This window comes from Giraffa tippelskirchi, chromosome 4, assembly GCF_054371585.1.
Source record: "Giraffa tippelskirchi isolate mGirTip1 chromosome 4, T2T-mGirTip1v1.2.pri, whole genome shotgun sequence".
Taxonomy (NCBI): Eukaryota; Metazoa; Chordata; class Mammalia; order Artiodactyla; family Giraffidae; genus Giraffa; species Giraffa tippelskirchi.
This window is the reverse complement of record NC_137278.1, coordinates 71,434,662-71,447,330: the sequence shown is the minus strand read 5'-3', so window position 1 is coordinate 71,447,330 and position 12,669 is coordinate 71,434,662. Positions and strand designations below refer to the sequence as shown.

Genomic DNA, 12,669 nt, shown 5'->3' with positions numbered 1-12,669 from the left:
TATTATTTGTCTCCTTTGGTCTAGTAATACAGTTTTTATACTAATAAGTTCCTAATGTTGAACCATGGTTGCATTTCTAGAATAAGTGTAGAAAATAATTAATAAATACAGTCACTTGATAAAGGTAATGGGAAGAGTTGTTGCTGCTCCTGCTATTTTTCTTTTCCTAGTATTGGTCAGATTTTATCATTTGTGTTAAGGATTCTGTCGTCATGGTTGTGTTCCCTGAGACCAAAGATAAGTGCACATGAAAATTAGAAGGCAAAACTCAGAGAAGAAAGTTTCCATCATTAGGACATTTCCCCCCTCCCCACACAAATAGAGGATTTATCCTTTGTATTTTCTTGTGCCTCCCAAAATGCATCTGAATACTAGACATAGGGTTTTCTTCCTCAGTTTGACTATTTGCAGTCAACAACTAGGTTTAATTTTCACTCTTGATTTCAGATCATGTATTTCTAAGCTTTTTAAATAGTCACTTGTGATTTACCCAGAAGTGACAATAATTGTATGATTTCTTACCTATTAAGGTGGTAGGATTTTCTGGTTTTTATTTTGTATCAGCCTGGTTTATCAAACCTAAAGAATAGCCAATAGAATCTGATAGATTATAAGCTATATTTTCTGACCTTGCTCAGTGTGTTACTTAGGACTACTGACTTTCTTCTTCAAAATGAAACACAACTATTTTTTCATCCTTGATATTAAGTACATCCTCTCTATTCCTTTGCAGATATAGTGACCTCTGCTGTTCTTGAGCAATCCAGGCATGCCCCTCTCAGGACTTCTGTTCTCTTTGCCTATAATGCTCTCTAGTCAACGTATTCTCTTTCAGTCTTTGCTCATATGTTACCTCACTCTCCCACTGACGCTTCTACTTAAAATTGTAACCCCACCTCTGTGTTTGTGATACTCTTTTCTCCTGATCTATTTTTCATAACACTTCCCAGGTGGTGCTAATGGTAAAGAACCTGCTTGTCAATGCAGGAGACATAAGAGACGTGGGTTTGATCCCTGGTCAGGAAGATACCAGGAGGAGGGCATGGCAGCCCACTCCAGTATTCTTGCCTGGAGAATCCCATGGACAGAGGAACCTGGCAGGCTACAGCCCATAGGGTCACAGAGAGTCAGATGCGACTGAAGCGACTTAGCTTGCATGCACACCACCTTTTAATATTCTATGGAGTTTATGGTTTTACTGGCTTTGTTTCTCCCATCCTTAGTAAAATGTAAACTCTTCAAAGACAGGAAGTTTTCTCCAGTTAAAAAAAAATTATATATTTTCCTTTTTAAAAAACTAATAAATCTCCAGGGCTTAAAGCAATACCTGATACATAGGAACTCAGCAAATATTTGCTGAATGAATGAATAAACGATCCTAAAGAGATTTTATTTATAAAGAACTCCCTGGTGGTCCAATGGTTAAGAATTTGCCTTCCAATGCAGGGGATGTGGGTTCTATCCCTGGTCAGGGAACTAAGATCCCACATGCTGTGAAGCAGCTAAGCCCACATGCATCACAACTAGAGAGCCCATGTGCCACAACTGTTGAAACCCACATGCTCTGGAGCCTGCACACCACAGCTGCTAAGCCTCTGAGGCACAACTGGAGAATCCCTGCACGGCAACAAAGGATCCTGCGTGCCACAACTAAGACCCAAGGCAACCGAATAAATAAGTAAATAAATAAATATTAAAAAAAAAAAGAACTCCCATTTAGGGTCAGAATAATCCCATGGGATATGCAAAGAAATGTAAATGATCCTTTAGCTTCTTAATTTGATTAATTTAGACTATTTTTCTCCCTCCAGATTCATCGAAGCAAGGACAAATGGAAATTCTATCTGAAAGATGGTGTTATGTGTTTTGGAGGGAGAGACTATGTATTTGCAAAAGCCATTGGTGATGCAGAGTGGTAAAACTTATGAGCTCAGTACATCATAAACATCAGAGGGACTATATCACATATTGTTCACTGTATGGAATTTAATAAAATTACAATTCAGATGCAGATACAAATATACAATGTTACATTTCTTTCATTTTATATTTCAAACTGTTTAACAGGTTTTTATTTTTTAACTCTCATTGTTTGTACCATGACAAAGCACAGATGTATTAGGTGTGATGTAGCATGAAGACATTTCGTATTTCTGTAATTCTGAAGTAAAATTTAAATCAGACTCTAATTCTCCATCATGGCAAAGTCAGTATCAGTTATGAGACGGGCTGGTGTTCCTCCCACTGCTCAGGAAACCACATTACAAAAGATCCTGGAGAGTCTTGTGAGTACCTAGATATTCAGGAAGGCATCTCTAGATAAAACCAGTCTACATTTATCACTAACAGTATGCTGATTGTGCAAGCCCAGATGGCTCCTTGGAGACAGATGCCTCAGTTGAGCCTACACTAGAACATGAAAATCTTTGTCGATGCTAGGATCCCTAGAGCCAAGGATTAGCCTCTGGGTTTATCTTGTGGCCAGACCATTCTTCTTTGTACCTGATATTTCCCTGGGGAATTCTAGGGAGTGGGTTAGGTTCCCATTTTAATTCTCAGAACTTCACATTTCTGTCTTCTTCCCTCATCTCTAATTTTTTTCTACTTTTCTTACATTGGAAGACTCCTTTGCAAAGTCTTGTAACATCAAACATACTGTCTCTCTTCATTTTTCCTAACAGGGAATTCCCTCATTGAGTTTAGGCTTTCTAAATCAAAAGTCAAGAAGAGATGTTCTTTACAGGAACCTTCCATTTTGATGAGACAATCTCATTTGAAAACAGAAGACCTGGATAATTCTTAAAATCAGAGAGTGGAAACAAAATAGCTCTCATTTTCTTAACCCCAGTGAAAACAGAGCAAATTAATATTTCAGTAAACTGTTCTGTAATATTCTCTTCTTAGTAATAGATTCAAATTCCTTAAAGGAACCTTTTCCCCATCATACTGCTTTTAGTGGATAGAGTGTGTGTGTGTGTGTGTGTGTGTGTGTGTGTGTGTGAGTCACTCAGTCGTGTCTGACTCTTTGCAAACCTATGCTCTCCCATAGGTTTGGACATAGGAGACTGCCAGGCTTCTCTGTCCATGTAATTCTCCAGGCAAGAATACTGGAATGGGTAGCCATTCTTTCTCCAGGTGATCTTCCTGACTCAGGGATTGAACCCAGGTCTCCTGCATTGCAGGCAGATTCTTTACTGTCTGAGCCACCAGAGAAACATGGTCTCTAAGTCTAGGATCCCTACTTTTGGCCCTGAATAGTGTTCTCCACTAGGGCTTCCCTTGTGGCTCAGCTGGTAAAGAATCTGCCTGCAATGAGGGAGACCTGGGTTCGATTCCTGGTTTGGGAAGATCCCCTGGAGAAGGGAAAGGCTACCCACTCCAGTATTCTGGCCTGGAGAATTCCATGGACTGTATAGTCCATGGGGTCGCAAAGAGTCGGAGACGACTGAGCGACTTTCACTGACTCACTAGTATTCTCCAGGACAGTAATTCTTTCACAAAAAGAAGTTCTGAGATGGAATAGGTGAAAAGCTCCTTGAGGATTATATTCCTGCATCTGGCTGGTCACAGGGCGAATTCCCCATCTCATTTTCAGAGGCATCCCTACTTATTATTCCAGTGCTTGTTCTATTCTACCCAAGTGACTCAGCTACTGTTAGGTCTTTTGAGATATTTGGATAAATCTCATCTGGACTGTGGACGACATGAGTGGGGCACTGTCTTTGGCCTCAAGTCGGCAGCTGCATGAGGATTCCGTCAGTACTCGTTGGCTGGGCTGGTGCCGCCTTCGTCCTCAGGCTCACTGTCCTTTTCACCACTACCTCTGCTATTTCACATGCTGCTCTGGCTCCTGAGAACTTCCAGGAGCTATGGGTTCCCTTCATGGATGTTTCCTACCAGGAAATGTTCGTCTTTTCCCTTCACGGATATTACCCACCAGGAAATGTTCATCTTTTCTACATGGAAGGCAAAAAGGAGCACTTATTCCTGTGTCATTTCAGAAATGCGCTCCCCCACCCCCACCCATTGTTGAGGAGGACACTTTCTAGACTTCAGGTGCTTTCGGTCACCCTGTATTAAGTGCTGAATTTATCGACAAGGTGTGTTCACTTGGAAATTGGGCTTTAATGTGTTGGTTTAAGTGTTTGGGAGAGGCAATAATAGTTGTTTCTATAATGCCTTTCCTCTTTTCCATGGTGAATTTTAAATTCTCACTTTGCTTCAGTGACTTTTTTAGAAAATTACATTACAAATACTACTATGTTGTCATCTTTATTTATGGGGTACATTTTATCAGAGAAAAAAGTCATTGTTCCATTTGTGTCTCTGCATGCCCTCGTGCCTCTGATTCTTTAAAAATGTAAAAACATCCATTTAAAATAGACTTACCACAAAACAAAACAAGCTCCATAATGATTACCTTTGCACGATAGTATAAATGATGATAGTTTGGGTGGTGACTGCACAGAGAACTAAGAGTCCCCAAATTATTGTGGACCTAGGTGCCCTTTTGTCAGTCTCAAATAGTACTAGAAAAGAATCCTGAGTCTTGAAAAGTTGTGTAAATTAATGGTTTAAAAGTTATTTTGGCCAGTGCCACACTAAGAAATGGACTTCCCTGGTGGCTCAGATGGTAAAGAATCCGCCTGCAATGCAGGAGACTGGGTTTGATCCCTGGGTTGGGAAGATCCCCTGGAGGAGGGCATGGCAACCTGCTCCAGTATTCCTGCCTGGAGAATCACCATGGACAGAGGATCCTGGTGGGCTACAGTCCATGGGGTTGCAAAGAGTTGGATATGACTTTGAGTGACTAAGCACACACTAAGAAGTAAACCTTAACAACCAGTGTGTGTTTGCGTGTACATAGATACATATAGTACAAATAAAACAAAAGTATCAGAAAGTCATATTTGCTTTTAACATGATGGCCTCCTATATTTGATTCTATTTTGTTCATTAGAAAAATTTTTTTGATGGTATTGGCCCTATAAGTTGGTTTCACTACCTACTGATGGGTCATATTAAAAAAAAATTTTTTAACCCATGTGTTAAAGATAAAATGAAACAAATATTAATCTATTTTGAAAGAGAAAATTATTCTTTAAGTCCTGTAAGTTGTGGAGTGTATCTGAGACTTGGCTTTAATATGGTATTACTTTTAGGAACTTTAGGACTCTCTATCATGTCCAAGCTTAACATTTCTTGTTGCATATTTTAACAAAATGTCATAAAGTGAGTTAAATGTTCTTGTAAATATAATACCCTGGCAAATACCATCCTACACCCTTTTATAGGTGGTGAATGTGTCCCTAGTAAAGAGGTTACAGTTTATTGTGTTATGTGAAATTCACGTATCATATATAGTAATTTCTAACCCAGACTTTTTCTCATGCGTGCATCCCATAGGGCTTTGTTCTTTTCTTTTTTTTTTACATACTTTCCTCCTCTCCCTGTTGACTGCGAAGATCTTGAGTTTGCATAGTCTCTTAGGGACTGACCAGCTGACCTTGCCTGGATTACCTTCTTTACCTGTTTCATTCAATGTGCTATAATATGTGTAAAAAATCATCTGTATAGCTCAGACTTCATAGGGCAATGAGACACCCGTTCTGGCTGAGAAACTTAGTTGAAGTCATTTAAGTTGTGTAGCAAAATTTAAAATGAATAGAAGTGGTTAAATGGGTGGTGAGAAGGGGAATTTAGTGGGGGAATTTATTTTGACTTTTATTAGTAGGTTAATACAGTGCTGTTTGTCTGTAAATATACTCTGAGCTAGTTGGAAATTTTATAATTTGTAACTAGAAAGCTAAATTATAAATAGGCAGCTCATGGTAGTAACTCTTAGGAAGTAACTTGATATTAATAAAAATATTGTACATTATGAAAAGATTTTTTCCAGTTGTGAACATGTTTATTGAAATCTTTGTGGCATAAAGATTCTTAATTTGCATGTGAACTTAATATATTTTTGAAAAAACTAAAACCAGGCCCTTTATTGCAAATGTTATAACTTTTGGACAAAATGCCTTTTAAAAATATTTTGTAAGTTTAAAAATATTTTGTAAGTTTAGATGAATTACTCCAAATTGATTAAATCTTTTAGTCATTCTGCAGCGTACATCAAACATGATAATAAAAAAACAAAAAATGCAAGATAGAAATATAAATTTCTTGAACATTTGATGTTTTATGTATGAGAGATTATGTAAATTAGGAACATACACTTTCTATGAGACCATCTCATCAGGAAAATGCTCCTTAACAAGGATTGTTTTATATTTCAGTTATAAAAGTGAATCAGCTAAAAATATTAATTGCCTTACATGTAAGACTAGGATAGATATAGTGGGAGAAACAAAGAAGTAGGTGAGAAATTACTAAAGGAATTTATAATGTGTGTGAAAAAAGAGATACACATGTAAGATAATAATATCATCAATGTAGAACAAAAAACAAGTGATACAGATGATAGGTGCTAAAGAAGTTTAAAGGGATAAACCATTGTGGATTACATAATTATTTTTTATGCCCTGCTCTATTTGAAGTAAAGACAGTGTCTTGACTTTAGTGGATTGGGGAGGGAATTTTGCATTTTTGGTAGGTATATAATAAGATGAGATAGGATTTTAGGAAGGTTAATCAGTGGTGGAAGAACTTTTCTTTGGAAGGAAAGTTATGACCAACCTAGACAGCATGTTAAAAGGCAGAGACATTACTTTGCCAAAAAAAGTCCATCTAGTCAAAGCTATGGTTTTTCCAGTAGTCATGTGTGGATGTCAGAGTTGGACTATAAAGAAAGCTGAGCACCGAAGAATTGATGCTTTTGAACTGTGGTGTTGGAGAAGACTCTTGAGAATCCCTTGGACTGAAAGGAGATCCAACCAGTCCATCCTAAAGGAAATCAGTCCTGAATATTCATTGGAAGGACTGATGCTGACGCTGAAACTTCAATCCTCTGGCCACCTGATGCGAAGAACTGACTCCTTGGAAAAGACCCTGATGCTGGGAAAGATTGAAGGCGGGAGGAGAAGGGGATGACAGAGGATGAGATGGTTGGATGGCATCAGTAACTCAATGGACATGAGTTTGAGTAAACTCCAGGAGTTTGTGATGGACAGGGAGGACTGTCCATGGGGTGCTGCAGTCCATGGGGTCACAAAGAGTTGGACACGACTGAGCGACTGAACTGAAGTAAATTGAATCAGTGGTGGTGGGTATGAGAGTATGGCCATAGGAAAGGTTAGATATGAATAAAAGTGAGGGAGGTGTAGAAATACTCAAGAGGTAAGGGGAAATGGCCTGAGATGTGGGAATGGTGATAGGAATGCAAAATAAAGCATTGATGTGGAAGACAATTTGAAGGGAATAACTAATGAATGAAAGGATGTGAGGATGAGGAAGATAGTACACTATAACTCTGTGTGTTAAAACTTAAATTATAATGTAGAAAGTAAAGATCAGTGTTTGTGGGAAAGGCTGTAATAGTTGATTTCAGAGTATAGGTACAAGTATGTTAGGCTAAAACAATAAAGTTATAATTTATAATTTCAAGTTTATCTATAAGGATATATTTTATTTTTTCTTTTGTTTACTTTCTGCTGTTTTGCTTGCTTAGTTGTTTTGGTTCTGTGATTTATTATCAATCAAAAAGTTTATTGTGTGTGTGTGTGTGTGTATAGCAACATGACTAATTAGCATTCTCTCATCATTGAGACAGATTCTAGAACACTTGCTTACAAGAGAGAGAACAGCATCTGAATAAAAGACAAGTAACTAGTTGTGGAGTAGAAAAGTCAGAAATACGAAAAACACATTGCAGAAAAGAGATATTTTATAAAGTTTATACTTTTTTATAATCTACTTTGAAATACTTTGCAAAATGGCATAATGATTGAAAGTAGGCTGAATGTGTGGAGTCTAGTTGTGACTTTACATTTATTTAACAAATGCCAAAGAAGAGCTAAAAACTGAAAATAACCCAGATATCCATTGATAAGAAAATAGAAAACAGTGTTATATTCATACAATTGGATACTATTCAGCAATGAAAAGGAATGAACTATTGATTCAAGCAGCTGCAGCAGCGATAAATAGCAAAAACATTGTGTTGAGTCAAAGAGCTTTATACAGAAGAATATTAACTGTATGATTCTATTTATATGAAATTCTGGAGCAGACAAAAACTCATCTCTTAGGAAAAAAATCATAACCCTTATTATCCTGGGCTTCCCAGATGGTGCTAGTGGTAAAGAACCTTCCTGTTGATGTAGGAGACATAAGAGCCCCTGGAGGTGGGCATGGTAACCCACTCCAGTATTCTTGCCTGGAGAATCTCATGGACAGAAGAGCCTGTAGGGCTACAGTCCGTGGGGTCGCAAAGAGTTGGACATGTTAAAACAGCTTAGCATGTATGCATTATTACTCTTGTAGGGCAGAGGTGAGAGATTAATTAGGAAGTGACTTGAGAAAACTTTCTGAGGGTGAGTGTTCTGTACCTTCATGAAGGTTTGGGTTACATGGGTGTATACATTTCTCAAAATGCATTAAATGGTATGCTTAGGGTTTGTCTATTTCATCATATTTAAATTTTACCTTAAGTAGGTAAACAAATATTAAACTTCAGTTAATGATAAGCATGCTGAAGGGTTTAGGGCTGACAAATACTGATGTTTGTAACTTAAATTGCATCAGAAATGATGGATGATGGATAAATACTGGATAGATATTAATAATTATATAGAATTATTTTTCTTATCATGATATTTTCTAAACCAATATAATAAAATGTTGAGTCTCAGTATATGGGTGTGCACTGTACAATTATTTCAACTTTTCATATATTTGAAAATGTCACAATAAAATGTTGGGGGAAATTAAAAGAACTCTGAACACATATTAAACCTTTGGATGGCTATGATTTACCAATATGGGAGGCAGTAAAACAGTGTTAAAAGGCTGGGGTCCCGAATCAGAACTTTGAGTTTGAATCCTATTAGTTGAAGCTTTTATTAGTTTTGAGAACTTGGGCAAATTGCAATGGGCTTTCCTCTATTCTAAAATGTGAATAATATCTTCATCATAGAGTTTTATGAATATTAAGTGCGTTGAATTATATAAAATACTTATCAAGATGCTTGGCATATAATAAACTTTCAATAAGTTACTTTAAAGTGTCAAAGGAACTTACAAAAACATTGCAATTAAAACCATAATTTTATTGTCCTATAAGAGTCAATTCTGACAAATAAAATACCTTCTAGCAAATATTGGATATATTTTCCAATACCTTCAAAGATAGAAACTATGGAAGTTAAATATTTTAAAATATTTAAGCATTTTCTTTTACTTCCATAAAAGATAGAGCCCTAGAAAGAAAACATTTTTTTTTCCTTGTAGATTTCTTAACTTCAGTGTCATTTAGCACATTTATTGCATGCTATTGCTGAGATCCTGAGCTAGGAGGTGAGGAAGCAAAATTGAGACAGAGTTCCTACCCACAAGGAGTTTACAGTCTACTATTTAATGCTTCACTGCTCTTTAGAGACTAAACGCCAGACCAACAGGATGAAATATGCCTTTAGATGCCTACTTTACATTAATTTTAAATAGTATAATTTAAAATTTTAATAATTATAATTATTAAATCTAGAATCTAGATATGGGATAAATAAATGTCTAGGATAGCACTGTCCAATAGAACTTTCTGTGATGATGAAACTGTATATGTGTTGTTCAGTATAGTAACCAGGGGTCATGTATGGGTGTTGAGCACTTGAAATGTGCCTAGTGCAATTGAGAAGACACATTTTTAATTTAGCTTAGTTTAGCTGCATGTGTCTGGTGGGTACCAGATTAGACAGTGCATCTCCAGAGTCTATATTTCTCAAACTGCCTGAGGAAAAGGACTAGTTATTTCAAATTTCAAATCTCTTATGTACTAATATTTTTGTAAAAATGCAATAAAAATTACTACAAGGATGAAATGAGAAAAAAATTACAGTCATGCAAAACACCATCTCATTTTTGAAATATTAGATACAGCAGACATAAAATTAATCTGTCAAAATTGCTTTAAAAGTTTCTAAACACTCTGTATCGTTATCATGTGCCAGTGGCAAATAGTTTTTAGACCGGCCGTGGTCATGGACCACATTTTGAGCTAGGTAGAGTCTTTTTTTTGCCTGATGTGTGTAAGACATAATTTCCTGAAACAAACTGTTAATATTACTGGTAGAGATAAATTTTTTACATATTTAAGTATAATTCAGTAATGTATTTACTGATATCACAGTTAACACTCCTTACAGCAAGTCTTGTCCAGGACAGCTGAATATTGACATTGTAATGTGGTCAACTTCAAGGTAGACCGGGAGGGCTTATTTGATCCAGTGAAGCCATTTTTGCAGTTGGAGATATAAGCTGAAAAATCCTTCCTCCTATAAAGTTCAGCTCGATATTTACAGCAGCCAAATTTGCTCAGCAACAGAAAGAAATCCCTTCGGAATGTCTTCGTGAAAATTGCATACAGAAATGGATTGGCGCATGAATTGACAGGATAAAAGAGAACCAGTAGAACCTTTGAGTTGGTTACTGTAATAAGGGGCACTTTGAAGGCAGCTGAGATGGCAAAGAAAGAGATTGGTGCCATGCAGGTGAAATCGGTGAAGATGAGGACTGCCATTTTCTTAGCAATCTTTGTATCTCTGTTGGTAGCCATCAGCTCTGGATTTTGAACGGCAAAATAAATTTTAATGTAGCAAGCACAAATGATGATGAAGGCCATCACATTGAGAATCAGGATGGTTAAGATGTAGACCTGTGAGAGAGTGGTTTCCACATCCATGGGGAGGCAAATGCTGACCTTCATGTAATTGCTGACACCCACAAGAGGCAGCATGGCAATGAGAGTCGAAAAGAGCCATCCTCCAAGCATGACTGGAATGGCATGTTTCAGTCGCAGCTTTTGGTCCAGTTGAATAGCATAGGTGATGGTGTGCCATCTTTCTAGTGTGATGACTGTGAGGGTGTAGACAGAGAGTTCACTTGCAAAAACAGTGAAAAAGCCAGCCGTGCTGCACCCACTCCCTGTCTGCCAATCTATGGCATGGTTATAATACTGGCCTTTGGTTTGGGCATCAACTGAGGCAATGAGTAGCAGGTAGAGCCCCATGCAAAAGTCTGCAAAGGAGAGATTGCACATGAGAAAGCGGGGCACTGTCAGTTTATAACGACTAGTCAGGAGGACAGAGAGGACAGTCACATTCCCCATGATGGCTAGGATGTTAATCAGCCAAATCAGGACTCTAAGGAAGTCATAGCCCATAATGTCTTCACAGGGATTGAAAGCATCTGGTTCAGGAGCACATTGGAGTGTCTTGGGTAAGCAGAAACCATAGTCATAATCCCAGCCACTCAGTTCACTCTCAGCAAAGATGGTGGAATAACTGTAAGAAGAATATTGTGACTCATTGTAAACTTGAGATTTTCTATGATTCTGGGTATTGAAAAAAATTTAGAAATCATCCCTAGTGGTTTTTTGTTTTCTTTTTTTAAGGAGAGCAAACTAAAGGAAACAAAGTCAAAACAGCCTTAATCTTATATTTGTTATTTGAGAACTCTGAATTGGTGTAGGAGTTCCTTAAGAAGGGAATGAAAAGCCATTTACATTTTTTTTAATATGCAGATTTTACACAATGATGCAAGGATTTAATGAAGCTGTTTACAGAGCATTCTTTTCTTTGGAAAACAAATTTAGAGACATAATCTATGCTTGCTCAATCTAAAAAAACTTTCTTGACATTTTCTTAGCTATTTATCTCCTTTAGTTGCTAACCAAACTGCTATCAAGCTGTTTGTCTGCAGTAGAACACAAATGGGATTGAAAGACTCACACTGTTGAAGATTATCAGCTTTGGGAGGACATGCTGAAGTCCTTAGCTAACCAAGTAGCCCAGTTGAGAAATGGAACCAAGGTTAGGTTACTCAGTAGAAATTTAGGAGCAGAGGAAGAATAGAGTCATGAACAACAGAAAGAAATAGTTGAAAATAGATAATTCTTAGGATATGAGTCAAATTCAGAGAGTGGACTGACTGAAGAGGGACTATGCCCCTAGTGAAGTAATAGTCCCACTCTGGCTCTCCCTTTCTCCCAACCCCACTGCTACTGCTTGAGTTCAGATTTTCATTCTTTCTAACGGGACAGTTACATTAGTTTTCTTTTTGGCATCCTTCCCCCAATTTTAGCCCTCTCCTAGTCCATCTGTATATTCCTACTGGAATGGCCTGTCTTACGCACAATATATTAATTCAAACATTTCTTAGTTTCCCATTGGCTATGGGATAAACTCCAGACTCCTTGTGAAGACCTCTAAGTCTCTTCTTGATCTGCATTCTGTCTCCTTTTCTAACCTCATCTCTAAGAATCTGTGTGTGTGCGCACGTGCATGCATACCCAATCGTGTCTGACTCTTTGCGACCCCATAGATTGTAGCCCACCGAGCTCCTCTGTCCATGGAATTTTCCAGGCAAGAATACTGGAGTGGGTTGCCATTTCCTACTCCAGGGGATTTTCTTAAACCAGGGATCAAACCTGCATCTCTTCTGCCTTCTGCATTGGCACACCTGTTCTTTACCTGTAGCTTACCTGGAAAGCCCTTAAGAAGCAGTAGT

The 12,669-nt window shown here is 37.6% G+C and overlaps 2 protein-coding genes across 22 annotated transcripts in view; one reads left to right on the top strand and one right to left on the bottom strand.

The window, feature by feature from the left end:
* GTF2A1L (general transcription factor IIA subunit 1 like) overlaps positions 1-2,019 on the top strand; it is a 48,196-nt gene extending 46,177 nt beyond the window's left edge. For all 5 annotated transcript variants that reach the window (XM_081593777.1, XM_081593780.1, XM_081593776.1 and 2 more), the window contains one exon: positions 1,812-2,019. In XM_081593777.1, the coding sequence (XP_081449903.1) occupies positions 1,812-1,919 (108 nt within the window). In that variant the 3' untranslated portion in view covers positions 1,920-2,019. The remainder of the gene's footprint in view (positions 1-1,811) is intronic.
* The window catches only part of LHCGR (luteinizing hormone/choriogonadotropin receptor), a 71,064-nt gene that overhangs the window by 1,754 nt on the left and 56,641 nt on the right, over positions 1-12,669 (bottom strand). For 12 of the 17 annotated variants that reach the window (XR_014083052.1, XM_081593754.1, XM_081593766.1 and 9 more), the window contains one exon: positions 9,667-11,444. The exons of 2 other annotated variants lie outside the window; for them this stretch is intronic. Coding sequence is in view for 13 of the 15 variants with exons in the window: in XM_081593754.1 (XP_081449880.1) it covers positions 10,292-11,444 (1,153 nt within the window). In the remaining 2 variants the exon portion in view is untranslated. Of the gene's footprint in view, positions 1-9,666; positions 11,445-12,669 lie in introns of those variants that run through there. 3 more of the 17 variants (XM_081593765.1, XM_081593768.1, XR_014083054.1) reach the window with 2 other exon arrangements.